Source organism: Hordeum vulgare, chromosome 5H, assembly GCF_904849725.1.
Source record: "Hordeum vulgare subsp. vulgare chromosome 5H, MorexV3_pseudomolecules_assembly, whole genome shotgun sequence".
NCBI lineage: Eukaryota > Viridiplantae > Streptophyta > Magnoliopsida > Poales > Poaceae > Hordeum > Hordeum vulgare.
The window spans coordinates 242,099,162-242,115,476 of NC_058522.1; the positions used below are offsets into that span (position 1 = coordinate 242,099,162).

General features: G+C 48.6%; 1 protein-coding gene across 3 annotated transcripts; it reads right to left on the reverse strand.

Moving 5' to 3' along the window:
- Positions 1 to 656: 656 nt before the first annotated feature.
- Positions 657 to 4,866, reverse strand: LOC123398711 (transcription factor RHD6-like). Of its 3 annotated transcripts, XR_006610240.1 has the most exons (7): positions 4,678 to 4,866; positions 4,435 to 4,588; positions 3,211 to 3,292; positions 3,057 to 3,122; positions 2,850 to 2,915; positions 1,834 to 1,919; positions 657 to 1,171 (listed from the first exon to the last, which is right to left on the reverse strand). XR_006610240.1 is itself a non-coding variant. In XM_045093159.1 (6 exons), exons 1-5 carry the CDS (start codon positions 4,731 to 4,733, stop codon positions 1,860 to 1,862), a joined length of 573 nt encoding a protein of 190 aa, XP_044949094.1. In that variant the 5' UTR covers positions 4,734 to 4,864; the 3' UTR covers positions 657 to 1,171; positions 1,834 to 1,859. The 3 variants fall into 3 exon arrangements, 2 of the variants coding, with proteins under 2 accessions (XP_044949094.1, XP_044949095.1); XM_045093159.1 differs by having other exon boundaries at positions 4,435 to 4,864; XM_045093160.1 differs by lacking the exon at positions 1,834 to 1,919 and having other exon boundaries at positions 4,678 to 4,863.
- Between the last annotated feature and the right edge of the window lie 11,449 nt (positions 4,867 to 16,315).

Here is a 16,315-nt window from a genome sequence, read left to right on the forward strand (position 1 = left end):
TACCAGGAAAAGGGTGAACGAGGCAAAGAGCCCCTCCTGAATTAGGGCGGCATGGCCTCCAAAGTCTTCCTCATCAATCTTCAGCAGATGTGCATAGTACAAATGAAATATTACGGTGGAAATGGTAAAGAATCTGCAATAGAGAAAAAAAGAATATGCCACATGGTCAATTTGGCTGAGAAGAGATAAAGCATTCTGCATTTATTGAAAGGGTGTTGAAGCTATCCTAATACGACAAGCGGATTTTAGAAATTCACTGGCTAACTTGTAACAAGTCATATGGGTTATTATAGTCCTGAATAGCTGATACCAAAATACAATATAATCTAGTATGACAAGCGCTTTAATCAAACGGGCATAGTACTGCCTATGGGAAATGTCAAGCCATGATTTCTAAGTGTTCGAATATAGAAAATGCTCAGGTGTTCAACAAAGATGAGCAATCAGGCAATATCACTGCTCACAACACAATTTTGCACCAGAATTATCCCATGCTAAAGGGAGCAGATAGATATACTCTCCTGGACCGAAGAAAAAGTACAACTCATATCTAAAGCAGTTCTTATCCCATTGTGGCAATTGTGTTTGTTTACTAATGTTTGCAATGTAGGTGTCCCAGAAGTTGCCGCTCTTACTTTGAATCGCCATTCATGTGATTTTATTTTACTTGGTGAAATGAAGCACACGGACTGTAGCAGATTCGCCGAACGCCACTGGAAGGAAGAAACACTTCACGCATCTGTTCCAATACAATAGGCCAGCTTTATAAGGAAGGAAGAAGCACTTCACACATCCATCTAATCAGTTTCAAAACTAGTTCAAACGCCACTGTAATTAGATGAGCATATAGGTGACCAGGAGCTTGTAGCTACCACGATAGGGCGTACTTACCAATTCTAGTTTCAACATTGCTAAATACAGTATTAAACTTATTTTTGCATCACTAAATCGAAACTAAGATGTGGCGAGAGATGCTATAGATAGATGTTAAGCTGTGTTCTTTGCCCTCAAATTAAGCTCATTGAGCCGCTCGAGCGGACAGTCAAAAGTGGATGACCGAATATATAACATCTACTGTATGTATAACATCTACAAGTACTGGGGTTGGGTTGGAGTTATCTAGATTCATCCAGCATGCAACTCCTCTTCTTTCTTCTTCCTCTCCGAGCTACTGCACGAGGCAGAAAAGAGCTTCTCTTAGTGACATAAGCAATACTGCAGGAAGATGTGCATAATCAAATAGAAACATGGCAAAATCGACTAAAGAATAAACAGTTTCAGGCCAAACAAAGAGACCAGTTACAATGGCACTGAATATGTAATCTTCTTTAATACGGCATAAAACAGATAGATCAGAGGCGGCCCTATATATACACAAAAATAGACAAACCTGGCATATTTTAGGACATACAACCACAACCTGAAAATCTGAAATAAGGCTATAAAAGACAGCGTGTTCACTTGGATTTACGGCTCTACGCGCGTATGTACAAATGCAAAAGCAGTTAAACCCTGTACCAGAGCTGATAATCTTAAGATCCTACCGACCCAGCACTCAAGTGCAAAGCAAAGCTATTAATAGTAGTAACCACTAAATCTAAATGTACAAGACGTTCAGAGTGGTGATATTAGCAGCTGCATAACGATTCGAAAAGATCTTTCAAACAATTGCACACTGAACCCATCATCGTGAAAGTTCCCATTGAAATAACAGCATGGACAAGTCGTAAATAATCCAACCCCTCCCGCAAAACCAACCTCGGTCAAAGCAAAGCATGCAGGATTCCTCTCGAGAATTAATACCCAACGAAATACTAAAACAGGGAAGGCTACCAGGGACGGATGCCTGCTCAGCCAGTTCAAACGGTGTGCTGCCATGGTTGATTTGGCCATCCTAGTAATGTCCTACAGACCCGCCACTCAATCAAATGAAAAAGCGACAATATCTCAGTTAGTACTCTAGTGCAACAATGAGCAAAAAAATATGCATTAGGCGCACACTTAGTACGTTGTCCTACAAAAATGCTAATCGGACATTGCAACTCATGTGAAAACTAGAATCAGGTAGATAACAGAATGAACGAAAACTACAACCAGGTAGAAAACAGAATTAATGATCCAACTAATTTTGGTATAAGATATGTAGAAGAAATATGAATCAGATTATATAGTTTATGATCAATCAGTACATGAGCAAAATAAATAGCCAAAAGGGAGTGGGATTAGCCTTATTCAGGTAAACAGTATTTGCACAACTAACAGGGATGCATTTCACATATGAAATGCACATTGCGTTATGAAGATGCAAAAAGGAGATGCATATTAGACACTTGCAATATCCTAAGGTTTGTTTAGAAAATGTGAGTGGTGACGACTAAGGAACAAGTGTGTGCTGCTCTATACTTTTTTTTGCTTTACGGAACCAAAACTGGTCCAGAACAAGAGATACATTCAGTAAGCTTCAGCAGGCACTGACTGGTCCAGGACGATAACAAAAACAGGAATACAAACTTTGGTAGGAGTACTAACATAAATTCAAGTCCTTCTTTCTTCTGTATTAATTTAGGGACCAAATAATACATCGTAACTCATGTTCTACTCCAAATATTATTCAGTCAGCATAATTCTAATATTAGTACGATCGTGCAAGGATATAATAACACAGTAGAATTATCATGTTCACTTTAAATAAGACCCAATCTACAGAAAACTAGGTATTGCAGCAACAAACTATTGCAGAGTTCATCACCATGAAATTATGAACCAAATTTCTTGTAAGACACATCACGATCACACACAGAGTTCCTAGGGGATAAAAGGCCTAATGCAACCATGTCATTTGGGCTTACCTTGATCTGTAGCTGCAAAAACTTAAGGTAGAGGACTGCCTCCTCGAGCATAGTGCTGAGATCCACCTATGAAGAAATTTCACAGCAGTCAGAAAGTACTAATGCCAATAACTAGCTCAATCTGCAGCTCAGTTTGCTTCCTAGATTTTTCTTTTTTGAAAAGGAGTTTGCTTCATACATAGAGTAGGAAAAATAGGATGGACTCACTTTGGTTCCGTTGGGCACCAGCTTCTGCAAAACCCAAAGCTTGTCGTTGATCTTCTCCCTTCTTCTCTGCATTGCACAAAACAAAAGTCTGAACCAGTCCACTGAAACGGTCACATTGAATTGACCTGCAGGGCTGCACATGCATTCACATCACCTTTGCATACAAGTTCTGGGGGTCGCTCGCCGGTCCGTGGCCGGCCCGAGCTTTCACGATGCAGACGACTCCGACGTTCCATCTGCCAAGACAACAATCATGTTTTCATACCAAGTTGAAAATATACTCCAAGTAAAGATTAAGATTGTGTGAAAATAAATATCCTCTGCCGGTCCATCTACCAGTCAAGAAAAAAAGTAAAGACAATATCAACATTTAACGCTTTGACGATCGTTAATTACAGCTCATAATAGCACAGAAACAGAGCATACTACATACACATCCTCCTGCCCCAATCAAACCTGTCATGGATCAGAATGCTGATCAGGCTACGCCATCACCAGAAGGAAAACAGACACACAAGCAGAGGAGGTTTTCTCGACGTCGAGCGAGGATAAGCACGCCCGAGCGGACATGTTAGCAGGCGATGGCGTTCGAGCAAGCAGCGCTGGTTTCCTCAATGTGTTGTGGTGCCAGCGTCGTCGCGTGGGTGTTGGATTTATAGACTCTGAACCTGTCTCCCCTCTGCTTCTATCTAACCACCACCACTACTCTACAGTAAAACTGTAATCCTGTTCTTGAGCTCTATCTGGTCCAGCCTAGTTGATGCTACTGTATCCAGGTCCATGACAAAACCCAGTCTCCAACTTGAAAATTGGAATCGAGCAGCTTCAACTTTTCAAGGAGCAATCAGACAGTGTGCATGTGCCTTCCAATGTACACGGGCCCAGGTTCCACTCGGGGGGGTGACCGACGAAGTGTCGGCACGGCCACACGAGCAGGCAGGCCGTTGTTGCGGCACAGCTTGCCGAGGTGGAATTTGTCAAACGACATAGGGAATTTGAGGGGTTGATGGAGATACGCCTTGTCCCCCCTGTGAAAAAGGGATCAAGCTTTCCACGATTGAACGGAAGCTGATGCTGTTGCAAAAGGTGCATGGAAACTATGGTCTTCCTAGTGGACAGGAGAAATCGGATAACCATCACAGCCAACAGTTTCAAAGGAATAATCACCTAAGCTTAGCCGCTATGTTCATGTGCGTCGCGTCCCGGAGGAATCTGGGAACAACAAACTGATCAAAAGGGCGGCGCCGAACCAAACCCTAGCGGCGACCGAGAAGGACGGAACGGAGAAGCGGGGGCCTCCGGGGACCGACCCGGCGGAGAACCCTAGAGCGAATCGGGATGGAGGGGGCAGGGGGAAAGCGGGGAAGGGGAGTGGAACCTTGGCCTCGTAGAGGAGGGGCCCGTGGTAGGCGAGCACCTTCTCGCCCTCCGTGAAGGAGACCGAGGCGCCCTTGCCCTTGTCCCCGTCCTTCCCTCCGCCGCTGCTCGTGGTCGTGGTCGTGTTGGAGCTGACGTCCATCGGATCCAGCGATCTGACAACGAGGTCCACCACGGGTGAGGGTTGCTGGCGCGAGAGATGGATCTGACGGGAGGGGAGGAGAGAGTGGCGCGAGGGGACCACGGAGGTGTGCTGCGCAACGGCGAGAGCCGCATCAACTCGCCGGAATCGAGCGACATAGGTGACGGCGGCAGAGGAGTCGTGGGAGGGGGACAGAGAGAGGGCTCGCGGTGGGAGAAGGGGGCTAGTGGTTTTCTTTAGATTAGGTCAAACGAGAGACATTGGATCCGTAGGGTGTGGAAGGCCTAGATCGGCTACAATGTGGTGATCGGTGGGAGGGTGCTTTCTACCTCGTGATTGGTTCAAAATATGTGTCATTGAAAATGGTTTTTAGTGCTATAAACACAAGAAATTTTGTGAAGCAGCTACCAAAAATAATTTACAAAATAACAACATTAAAAATTTTACTAACGTTAGGCCATGTCTTATGGATGATCACCAACGTGTATGCACTTGTGATATTTCTAGCTATTTTCAGTCATTCAAATGGTTTTCTATCGAATCACATGGAACCGGGTTCACAAACTAGGTTGAGGTGGGATAGAATGGATCCACGAGTGACATGTCAACATAGTTAGAACATGTTAAGACATTTTTATAATCGTCGTAGAAGTTATGACGGTCTCATCTTATGCAGTTACGACGTTTTTGACTAACATCGTCGTAATTTATATGTAGATTTGATCCCCTCAAACGGGTTACGACAATCTCGGATGAAATCGTCATAGATTTATGACGAATTCATCAACGACGTCTTAAAAAACATCATGTATGAGCATATTTCTTGTAGTGGGGGCATGGCCCCTTACGACCGAAGCAATCTGACTCCAATGGTATGTTCCTTCATTGAGTATGTTTCTTGTATTTCTTTGATTTCTATCCGACATCTGATGCCGGATGCCGGCTACACCCTCAGTTATTCGAGCCCTATGAAAGTCTATTGGCAGCCGACTGCCGACCTGGAGGTGTCGGACCCCGTCCAAATCGAGGATGGGGACGAGGTGGAGCTTCAATCTTCTTCCTCCGAAGATGTGTAAAGGGTGGCGGAGTCGGAGGGCACCGAGCCGGCTGGTGAGTTTTGTCGGCGTTCTGGGAATGGGGATACCCAGACCTCCCTGCAAGTGGCACAGGACCGACCCACTTCATCAAGCAAACCAACGGGCTTGGCACCACTCAAGGCAAGGCCGTCGTGAGGGGCCAAGCCTCACGAGGAGGAATGGCATCAAGACCCGCAGGGGCCTCTTGAGGACCCCTCCGAAGCAGCGAATATTCGGAGGCGAGGCCCGACCTCATGAGTCAAGGATGACGCAAGGGAAGGACATGCGAGCAGCAGACAGCGGAGCAGAGCAGTTTCCCCTTTAGTGCAAAGGGGGGCAAGGACATACCAGGGTTACAAAGGCATCTTTCAAAGGTTTCCCTTGTGGTGCAACAAGGCCGTCGCTGCCCACCAGCAGGACAGACGCCATCCCCGGACCCGTCCCTGCAGCGCGGGCAGCCACTTTGCATGAGAAGACCACCTTTGGGCAGGGGAGCATGTTCCCGTGTCCCCCTTCATAATTGGCCAATGTGGGATCCCTTCCCATCGAAACGATAAGGGAAGAGGACCGGGGCCGCCATTATATATAGGGGATAGGTTGCTCCGTAGAGGAGGCCGAACCATTCATTCACCCACTAGCACCGCACAAGGTCACCCAAACTCCGGAGGCTCCCAAGCACTGTATTAGTTCATCCACCAACATCCGCGAGAGGCAATCCACCAAACCAGGAGTAGGGTTTTACGCCTCACAGCGGCCCGAAGCTGGGTAAACTGTTGTGTCTTGTGTTTCCTTCACCATCAAGTGAGTTTCCTGCCATCTGAAGCGAGTAGCGAGCTAGGTGAGGCGAACCAGTGAGAGATCTTCGTACACACCCCTGAGTTTGAATATTGAGGGTTTTGCGGAGCCCGAAACCTCACATTTGGCGCGCCAGGTAGGGGCGTGTCAAGGTCTTCTCCAGGTTCCACCTTCACCAAGCTTCATCGCTTCGATGGCTGACGCTCGCCGGGCTCGTGCCGAACATCGCGCCGCCCACGTCTCTCAGACGGCGCACGCAGGCCCCGCCGGCGCGCGTCGATCAGCATACCCCGTGGTGAACGCCGCCACGGGCCCCGACGCTCAAGAACAATAGGGCTCGTCCCATCCAAATATCGAGCACCGCGACGGCCGCACCGCCACTCCGTCGCTTGGCCTCCGGGGCGACCTCGCACGCCCGGCCGGAGATGCCACACGGCTGGCACGCGCTTGCCATGGCCACTGAGCTGCTCCGCTACCGGCCCGCCCCTAACCGCCACCACGACTGGCTCCAGCGCATCGAGGAGCTCGTTGTCGTTGGTGGTGATTCCACAGCACTGTCGTGTTCGTTTCAGCCCCAACCGTCCCAAGAAAAAGTCAAGGAACAAGATGTGCCGCCCCCACCACCGCGGTGAGATGTGCGTCCCGAGCCCAGACAGGAAGCGAGTCGCCGCGACCAACCTCGCGAGCCCAGGGCGGGGCCAGGAGATGAAGCCAGCTGTCAAGTGGTCCCTCGGCCTCGCACTGCCATCGCACGCCCCCGACGTTGCAACTCCCGCGTCATGAGCACGCGCCGCTTGAAGCAGACCTGGTGGAGAAACAAGACACGGCTGCTCCCGCGCACGCGGCACTCGTCGGGCCAGGGGGATGCCTCACCATCGCCCCTGAACTCTACCCAACTACGTGGCCCTGCAAGTTCAAGCCCGACCTACCCCCGCGCTATGACGGCACCCTGGACCCGGCAGAGTTCCTGCAACTTTACACGCTGAGCATCAGGGCGGTAGGAGGAGGCGACAAGGTCATGGCGTGTTGGCTCCCCATGGCGCTGAAGGGGGGCGCGCTCTCTTGGCTCCTCAATCTTCCGAAGGCGTCTGTGCCCCCACCGTGAACGACCTATGGTGCATCAAGCAGGAGGAGGGGGAGACCCTGCACAAGTTCATACAGTGCTTTACGGTCATATGCCTCAAGATCCCCAAGGCGTCAGACGAGGTCGTCATCTGGGCCTTCTCCGACGGAGTCACCGACCTCAAGATGAAGGAGGAGCTCGCCATGAGTGATGAAATGAGCACCGCACTGGAGATGTTCAACCTGGCAAACAAGTGCACCAAGGCTGTGGAAGGTTGCTTGTCTCTCCTCGGGCCTCAGGCGGTGGAACCAGAGGAGAAGAAGGCCAAGGCTAAGGAGGTGAAGCGCAAGGCTCCTACGGTGCTCGCAGCCGAGCCTGAGGCAAAGTACAGCTCAGGAGGAGAACATCCGCCAGGAGGGGGCCAATGTGCATATTCCATGGCACCAGCGGCCATGATACCTTTGAGTGCCAAGTGCTCTGACTGGCCCGTGCTGAGCATTTCAGCAGGCACACTGGACGGGGAGACAGAAGCCCCGCCCGTGCCGGAGGCAGCGGTGGAGGACGCTGGGACGACCAAGATCTGTGTCAGGGGTGGCACGAGCGGCCTCATGAAGACCCTTGGTGTGGCCAGCCTCAGGAGGACCGCTGGCGCGACGACCCTCGGGAGGGGCAACGACGCGGTCAACCTCGTGAGGTCCGCCCTTGTGAGGCTGGACTGCCTCCTCTACCTCCGCCACCCAGGAGGAGAGATGAAGACAGGCAAGACGATGGGTATGGGGCTTCCAGGAGGTTAGGGCGGTGGCCTCCATCTTGCGTGGCGCCCAGACCCTAGCCTCCAACAGCGCCTTCAAGCAGTTCGCATGGGAGGTGAACGCCGCTCTCCCGAAGCCTGAAGCGATACGCCCCCTCACATGGTCCCACACCACCATCGCCTTCGACCCAAGTGATGAGCTCAGGTGCTTGTTCATGGCCGGCAAGCTCCCCATGATGTGCACCCCGACCATCAACAACGTCCTCGTCACCAAAACCCTTATCAACAGTGGAGAGGGGCTCAACGTCCTCTCGGTAAAGACCTTCAAGAAACTCCAGCTGTCGTACACACTCTCCTACTGACCAAACCCTTCTCAGGAGTCATAGAGGGGTCCACCGTGTCCATCAGGCAGGTTCATCTACCAGTCACCTTCGGCGAGCACATGAATTACTACACTGAGATCATCGTCTTCGACGTCGCGCACATCCACCTGCCGTACAACGCAATCCTTCAGTACCCGGCTCTCGCCAAGTTCATGGCAGTGACCCACCATGGCTACAACATCCTCAAGATGCGAGGGAGCGGTGGCGTCATTACCACCGCCTGCGACGAGAAGTATGTCGTCTGCACCCTCGAGCGCACCTACCGCAAAGCGGTGGCCGAACGCTCGGACGACGAAGGAGACGAGGCACTTCGCAAGGACCCACACAAGAAGAAGAAGCAGCTCCTCCTCACAGAACACCCTGGGACTTCAGGCCGTGAGCCCGGGGACGGGGCCATGCCCCCCCATCACATAGGAAGGCATGCTCGGTGCCCCCCTTGGGTCAGGCCTGGGGGCTCCCGCCAGGGAGATCCTCGGCTTGATCAGTGAGGCAAGGGTGGCGCTCGAGCACAACTCAAGGGTGAGCTCCGGCGCACGCCTGCTTAGCTCTCATGAGTCCGTCATCAGAGTAATCCGAGAACTTCGAGAGGCCCAAGTCGTGCGAGGCAGGAGGTGCCCTGAACCACCAACCGCAGCTGATGTCGTCGTTACGGTCGATCGGCCCCACATCTGCATCAACGCGCTCGCAATCGACAGAACCGCGACCCGAGACCCTTTCTGTCCCGCACCAACTGAGCACCACTGGGTGTACCCGTGCGATGGTGCCTGTAGGGCCTTCGGGCTAGGGCACGCAAGTACCACCTATCAGCGGCTCCAGCGGGCCATGCTCATGCCCGGCCTGGTGGGGCATGGCGAGGAAGAGGAGGAAATGCTTGGGTCGAGCGAAGGCCCCGAGCCACGGGAGACGGCGGACCTGTGAGGTTCACGAGGGTGGAGGCAGGAGATCGGACAACGACGACGCTTTCGACACTTCAGCGGCATGGTCGCCACGTGACTTTTTGATGGCTGCTGCCATGTAACTTTTTGGCTCACCTTGTCTGAGGGCGCCCACACGGACATGCGGCCTCCAGGAGCTCAGTGCACCCCCAGACGCTACTTTCACGTAAGCATCTTTCAGATGTTCCCACCTCACCCGCTTCGTACCCTTACGTTCTACTTTGCTTGCGTCTTTGGGCGGTCGACTCCCGCTTGGGGGCTCAGGTCGAAGCTTATCCTTGCAGGCTGATACGTCCATTTTGCATCATGTTTTCATGTTGATATTTATTGTTTCTTGGGCTGTTATTACACTTCGTGGAACAAATCTTATGCCTTTTCTCTCTTGTTTTGCAAGGTTTACATGAAGAGGGAGAATGCCGGCAACTGGAATTCTGGCCTGAAAGTGGAGCAAAGTTGAGATACCTATTCTGCGCAACTCCAAACACCGTACAAATCAACGAGGATTTTCTCCGGATTTATCAAAAATACTGGGCCGAAGAAGTGCCAGAGGGACGCCAGGGGTTGGCCACAAGCCTGCACGGCGCGGCCACACCCCAGGCCGCGCCATGAGGGCTTCTAGGCAACCTGCTAGCCAACTTGCCCCCTCTTCTACTATATGAAGTGTTTCGTCTGGAAAAAAATCAGAGAGGAGCTTTTTCGTGGATTCGCCGCCGCCACGAGGCGGAACTTGAGCAGAACCAATCTAGAGCTCCGGTAGGACGATCCTGCCGGGGAAACTTCCCTCCCGGAGGGGGAAATCGTCGCCATCGTCATCACCAACACTCCTCTCATCGGAGGGTACTCGTCACCATCAACATCTTCATCAGCACCATCTCATCTCCAAACCCGAGTTCTTCACTTGTAACCAATCTCCATCTCGCGACTCCGATTGGTACTTGTAAGGTTGCTAGTAGTGTTGATTACTCTTTATAGTTGGTGCTAGTTGGATTACTTGGTGGAAGGGTTTATGTTCAGATCCTTGATGCTACTCATTACCTCTCTGGTCATGAATATGATTATGCTTTGTTAGTAGTTACTTTTGTTCCCGGGACATGGGATAAGTCATGCTAATAGTATTCATGTGAATTTGGTATTCGCTCGGTAATTTGATATGTTGTATGTTGTTTTTCCTCTACTGGTGTTATGTGAACGTCGACTACATAACACTTCACCATTATTTGGGCCTAGAGGAAGGAATTGGGAAGTTGTAAGTAGATGATGGGTTGCTAGAGTGACAGAAGCTTAAACCCTAGTTTATGCGTTGCTTCGTAAGGGGCTGATTTGGATCCACTAGTTTAATGCAATGGTTAGACTTTGTCCTAATTCTTCTTTCGTAGTTGCGTATGATTGCGAGAGGGGTTAATCATAAGTGGGATGCTTGTCCAAGTAAGGGCAGTACCCAAGCGCTAGTCCACCCACATATCAAACTATAAAAGTAACGAACGCGAATCATATGAACATGATGAAACTAGCATGACAGAAATTCCCGTGTGTCCTTGGGAGCACTTTTCCTCCTATAAGACTTTGTCCAGGCTTGTCCCTTGCTACAAAAGGGATTGGGCCACTTTGCTGCACCGTTGCTAATTTTGTTACTTCTTGCTCGCTATGAATCATCTCACCACACAATCACTTGTTACTGACAATTTCAGTGCCTGCAGATTTTACCTTGCTGAAAACCACTTGTTAGATCGTTCTGCTCCTCGTTGGGTTCGACACACTTACTTATCGAAAGGACTACGATTGATCCCGTATACTTGTGGGTCATCAAGACTCTTTTATGGCGCCGTTCCCGGGGAGTGAAGCGCCTTTGGTAAGTGGAACTTGGTAAGGAAACATTCATATAGTGTGCTGAAATTTATTGTCACTTGTCACTATGGAAACTAATCCTTTGAGGGGCTTGTTCGGGGTATATTCACCTCAAACGGAAGCACAAAGAGTTGCTACTCAACCTGCTGCACCTACTGAAAATATTTTCTTTGAATTTCCTTCGGGTATGCTTGAGAAACTGCTGGCTAATCCTTTTACAGGAGATGGAACATCACATCCAGACTTGCATCTAATCTATGTAGATGAAGTTTGTGGTTTATTTAAGCTGGCAGGTTTGCCCGAGGATGAGGTCAAGAAGAGGGTCTTTCCTTTATCTTTGAAGGATAAGGCATTGACATGGTATAGGCTATGTGATGATATTGGATCATGGCACTACAATCGGTTGAAATTGGAATTTCGTCAAAAGTTTTATCCTATGCATTTAGTACATCGTGATCGGAATTATATTTACAATTTTTGTCCTCGTGACAGAGAAAGCATCGCTCAATCTTGGGGGAGGCTTAAATCAATGTTATATTCATGCCCCAATCATGAGCTCTCAAGAGATATTATCATTCAGAACTTCTATGCTCGGCTTTCTCATGATGATCGCACCATGCTTGACACTTCTTGTACCGGTTCTTTTATGAAGAGAGATATTTACTTCAAATGGAATTTATTGGAGAGAAATAAATGCAACTCTGAAGATTCGGATCTTGAAGAAGGTAAGGAGTGAGGTATGAATTTCACGTTTGATTGCGTTAAATCCTTTGTTGAGACAAATACTTTTTGTGATTTTAGCGCTAAGTATGGACTTGACTCTGAGATAGTAGCTTCACTGTGTGAATCCTTTGCTACTCATATTGATCTCCCCAAAGAGAAGTGGTTTAAATATCATCCTCCTTTAGAAGTCAATGTAGATAAACCCATTCCAGTTGAAGAGAAAGTCATTGCCTATAATGATCCTATTGTCCCCAGTGGTTACATTGAGAAACCACCTTTCCCTGTTAGGATAAAGGATCATTCTAAAGCTTCAACTGTGATACGTAGAGGCTATATTAGAACACCTACAGCCCCTAAGCAAATTAGAGTTGAACCTAGCATTGCTATTATCAAAGATCTTCTGTCCGACGATGTTGAGGGACATAATATTCACTTCTGTGAAGATGCTGCTAGAATTGCTAAACCTCACGCTAGAGACAAACATTGGCATGTTGTTGGCATGCATGTGGTTTCTGTTAAGATAGGAGATCATTGTTACCATGGTTTATGTGACATGGGTGCTAGTGTTAGTGCAATACCTCAATCCTTATACGATGAAATAAAAGATGAGATTGCACGTGTTGAGATAGAGCCTATTGATGTCACTATTCAGCTTGCCAATAGAGATACTATCTACCCTGTGGAAAATGTTAGGGATGTTGAAGTCTTGTGCGGTAAAACGAAGTATCCGGCTAATTTCCTCGTTCTTGCTACCGCACAAGATAGATTTTGTCCCAACATATTTGGTAGACCCTTTCTCAATACTGTCAATGCTCATAAAGATTGTGAGAAGCAAATTGTCACTGTTGGCATTGAAGGTGTGTCACATGAGTTCAACTTCTCCAAGTTTGGTAGACAACCTCATGAAAAGGAGTTGCCTAGTAGGGATGAAACTATTGCCTTAGCATCTATCGCCGTGCCTCCTACTGATCCCTTAGAGCAATACCTGATTGAGCATGAAAATGATATGCATATGGATGAAAGGGATGAGATAGATAGAGTTGTTTTAGAACAATATCTTATCCTTAAGAATAACTTGCGTGTTGAACTGCTTGGGGATCCACCCCCACCGAAAGGTGATGTGACGCCCTCGATTTAATCGTACGCTAATCATACATGCAAATGCGTACGATCAAACCCAAGGACTCACGGGAAGATATCACAACACAACTCTAGACACAAATAAAATAATACAAGCTTCATATTACAAGCCAGGGGCCTCGAGGGCTAGAATACAGAAGCTCGATAAACACACGAGTCAGCGGAAGCAACAATATCTGAGTACATACATAAAAATGGGGTGCCTTAGAAAAGGCTAGCACAAAAGATACAACGATCGAACGAGGCGAGGCCTCCTGCCTGGGAACCTCCTAACTACTCCTGGTCATCAGCGGCCTCCACGTAGTAGTAGGCACCGTCGGGGTAGCAGTCGTCGTCGGCGGGGACCTCCATCTCCTAGGCTCCATCATCTGGTCGCAGCACGGATCAAGGGGACAAAGGGGGAGCAAAGCAGCGGTGAGTACTCATCCAAAGTACTCGGAAGTCTTACATCATAACTATTCTAAGTATGCATCAATATCAAAGAAGGGGGCGTGGTTATATGTGGATTGACTGCAGCAATGCGAGAATAGAGAGAAGGCCTAGTCCTATCAAAGACTAGCATCTTCAGGGTCTTGTAGCAATAAACGAGAGTAGAACAGGTGGAAACACAATTAATAGTCATATTGTTGCAGCAGTATTAAAGTGAGGTCACACCCAAAGATCCTCCCTCGACTCCCTGCGAGGAAGCAATCCCGAGGCAACTACTTCCAGTTAAGTAACAATTGTAGTTGTATAAGATCAGGGCACAATTCCAAGTCGTCCTGTAACCGTGGACACGGCTATTTGAATAGTTAATTTTCATCCCTGCAGGGGTGCACCACATGTCCCGACGCGATCGATAACACTCTGGCCAGACACACTTTTCTGGGTCCTGCCCGGGCATGGAATATCGACCCGCCGCAACCCCACCTAAGACTAATCAGAGAGGCCAGCCCGCCGGTCTAAATCCTAAGCACAAAGGGTTCATGGGCCCAGTTCCCCTCCGCGCTCATGCACGATGCGTGGGCGGCCGACGTCAGTCCTAGCATCCCTTAATCACAAGCGCGATGCATGTCGGGACCACTCGGGCGCGCGCCGCTATGATTGATGACATTTGAAAAGCTTCGGTTGATACCGCGACGCCGAGTACCCATAATTCTTCCCACGCAGACGGTGAGTGCGAAAAGGTCTCCGACCAACACAGATCAACTACCCAAATTCATTAACATTTTAATTAGGCCATTGACACAGTCTTGCGGGAATCCACCCGTCTTAACAACTAATCACCAATGATCCGAGTAACATGGTCGAGTAACTGTGTGGCTGTAACATCAGGGGGAATCCGAGGTATCACCCTCGTAAGATTCCGAACGATGTATCCGTCAAGGTGGGCTTAGAGGAATCACCCTCGGGGGTCCCACACTTGAGGGGTTGCACGACAGAGGCATCATCGGGAATGGTGAAAGAGGAATCACCCTCAATAACCAAGACCGACTAGCTATACTACAAAGATATCATCAGGAGTACATAGCGAGGTATCACCCTCGGTACTCGATAGTATCTCTGTAGCATCGTACAACTAAGGGGGGTGTATGTGCTGTGTCGGGTATGGCTCGTCGACCAGGGATCGAGATTTGAAAAACAAGCGGGGCAACTAGACTACATGGTCACAGGTGATGGCTGCTCCACCTATACTAAGCAGATTTAAAGGTACAGGACTGAAAATAGTAGTTCATCAAAAATAGGCTATGCATCAGATATAGGAGCTATCTACAATAGTAGAAAAATACTAATGCAAGCAGTAGGAAGAAAGACATAGGCGATATAGGAATGATCAAGGGGGGTTTGCTTGCCTTGCTGCTCCGCGGCAAAGGATTGATCGGCAAGGCCGTAGATGTACCCGGCAGCAGCGTCAGTCTCGGGGTCTACCGGTAAGAAGAGTGGGAAGAAACAATAAATAATAGCAATAGTGCAACACAATGCATGACATGGCAAGATGCAGGCTAGACATGAGCTAACGCAACAACATCCGTCATAGACGGGTCGGAAGAATATCTGACGATATTTTCCGGGCCTCGGGCTACTACCGGTGATGGGGTTATAGTCCTAGGATAAGGTCATAGGCCTGCCGTGTAGGTCCTACCCAAGGACTACCCCTCATAAGGGACAAGGCCCTTAGTCAGTTCCGACTGAACTAAGGAGTTCCCATCATTCAGTCGGTAACAGATCCTCGACCATCCAGTCGTAGACGAGCATTCGGAGAATATCAAACTAACCGACTGGATTCCACTCTGTGCATCGTAACCCCCTTGGAGGGAAACGGTCATAAGTTTCCATGTGCCTTTATTAGCATTTAAGACATACGTTACCTGTAATGTAGGCATTTATTCGCCGCTACTCCACCCCTGTGCACCGAACCGTTGTGGAGGGCAGAGCACTCTATATAAGCCACCCTCCCCCACTGGTGCAGGGGTTAGCAAATCACGGTATTCTATATTCCACTCGACAACAAGGTCCCAGAGCACTGAGACGTAGTGCTATTACCTCCACCGCAGAGGGGCCTGAACTCATACAACCTCGTCGTAACTAAGGCTCTGCCCATCCTTTCGTACCCTACACATCTACTGTCAGACTTATACCCACGACAACCGGTCTGAGTGGAAACGATGGAAATGTTCCATGTTTGCTATTGTAGGGATGCATGACAGACGAATGGACCGTGTATCCGGGTTCGTCTCGTTCTGTTGATCAACTTTCATGTTGAAAATATTTTGATCTGACTTACAGATTAATTAATATTAATATTTAAAGTTTGATTAATTATTTAGGAATTAAAAATAGATTTATTTAATTTAAATAAAAGCAATTATGACATCAGCATGATGTCATGGTGACATCAACAGTTGACTGGTCAACTGACTAGTGGGTCCCGAGCGTCATAGACACAAGTTTTTAATTAAAATTAAATAGTAATTAATCTAATTAATTTAGTGGGGGACCCACGTGTCATACTCTAATTATTCTAATTACCCAATTAATTAATTAAATAA

Bases quoted from the DNA above. Each gene is read 5' to 3' on its own strand.
- LOC123398711 (XM_045093159.1), bottom strand. From the start codon at position 4,733: ATGTCGCTCGATTCCGGCGAGTTGATGCGGCTCTCGCCGTTGCGCAGC. The intron at 3,123-3,210 runs GTGATGTGAATG...TGTGCAATGCAG, and splicing joins CCCAGAACTTGTATGCAAAG to AGAAGAAGGGAGAAGATCAA. The intron at 1,920-2,849 runs GTAAGCCCAAAT...CATTTGATTGAG, and splicing joins TTTTGCAGCTACAGATCAAG to TGGCGGGTCTGTAGGACATT.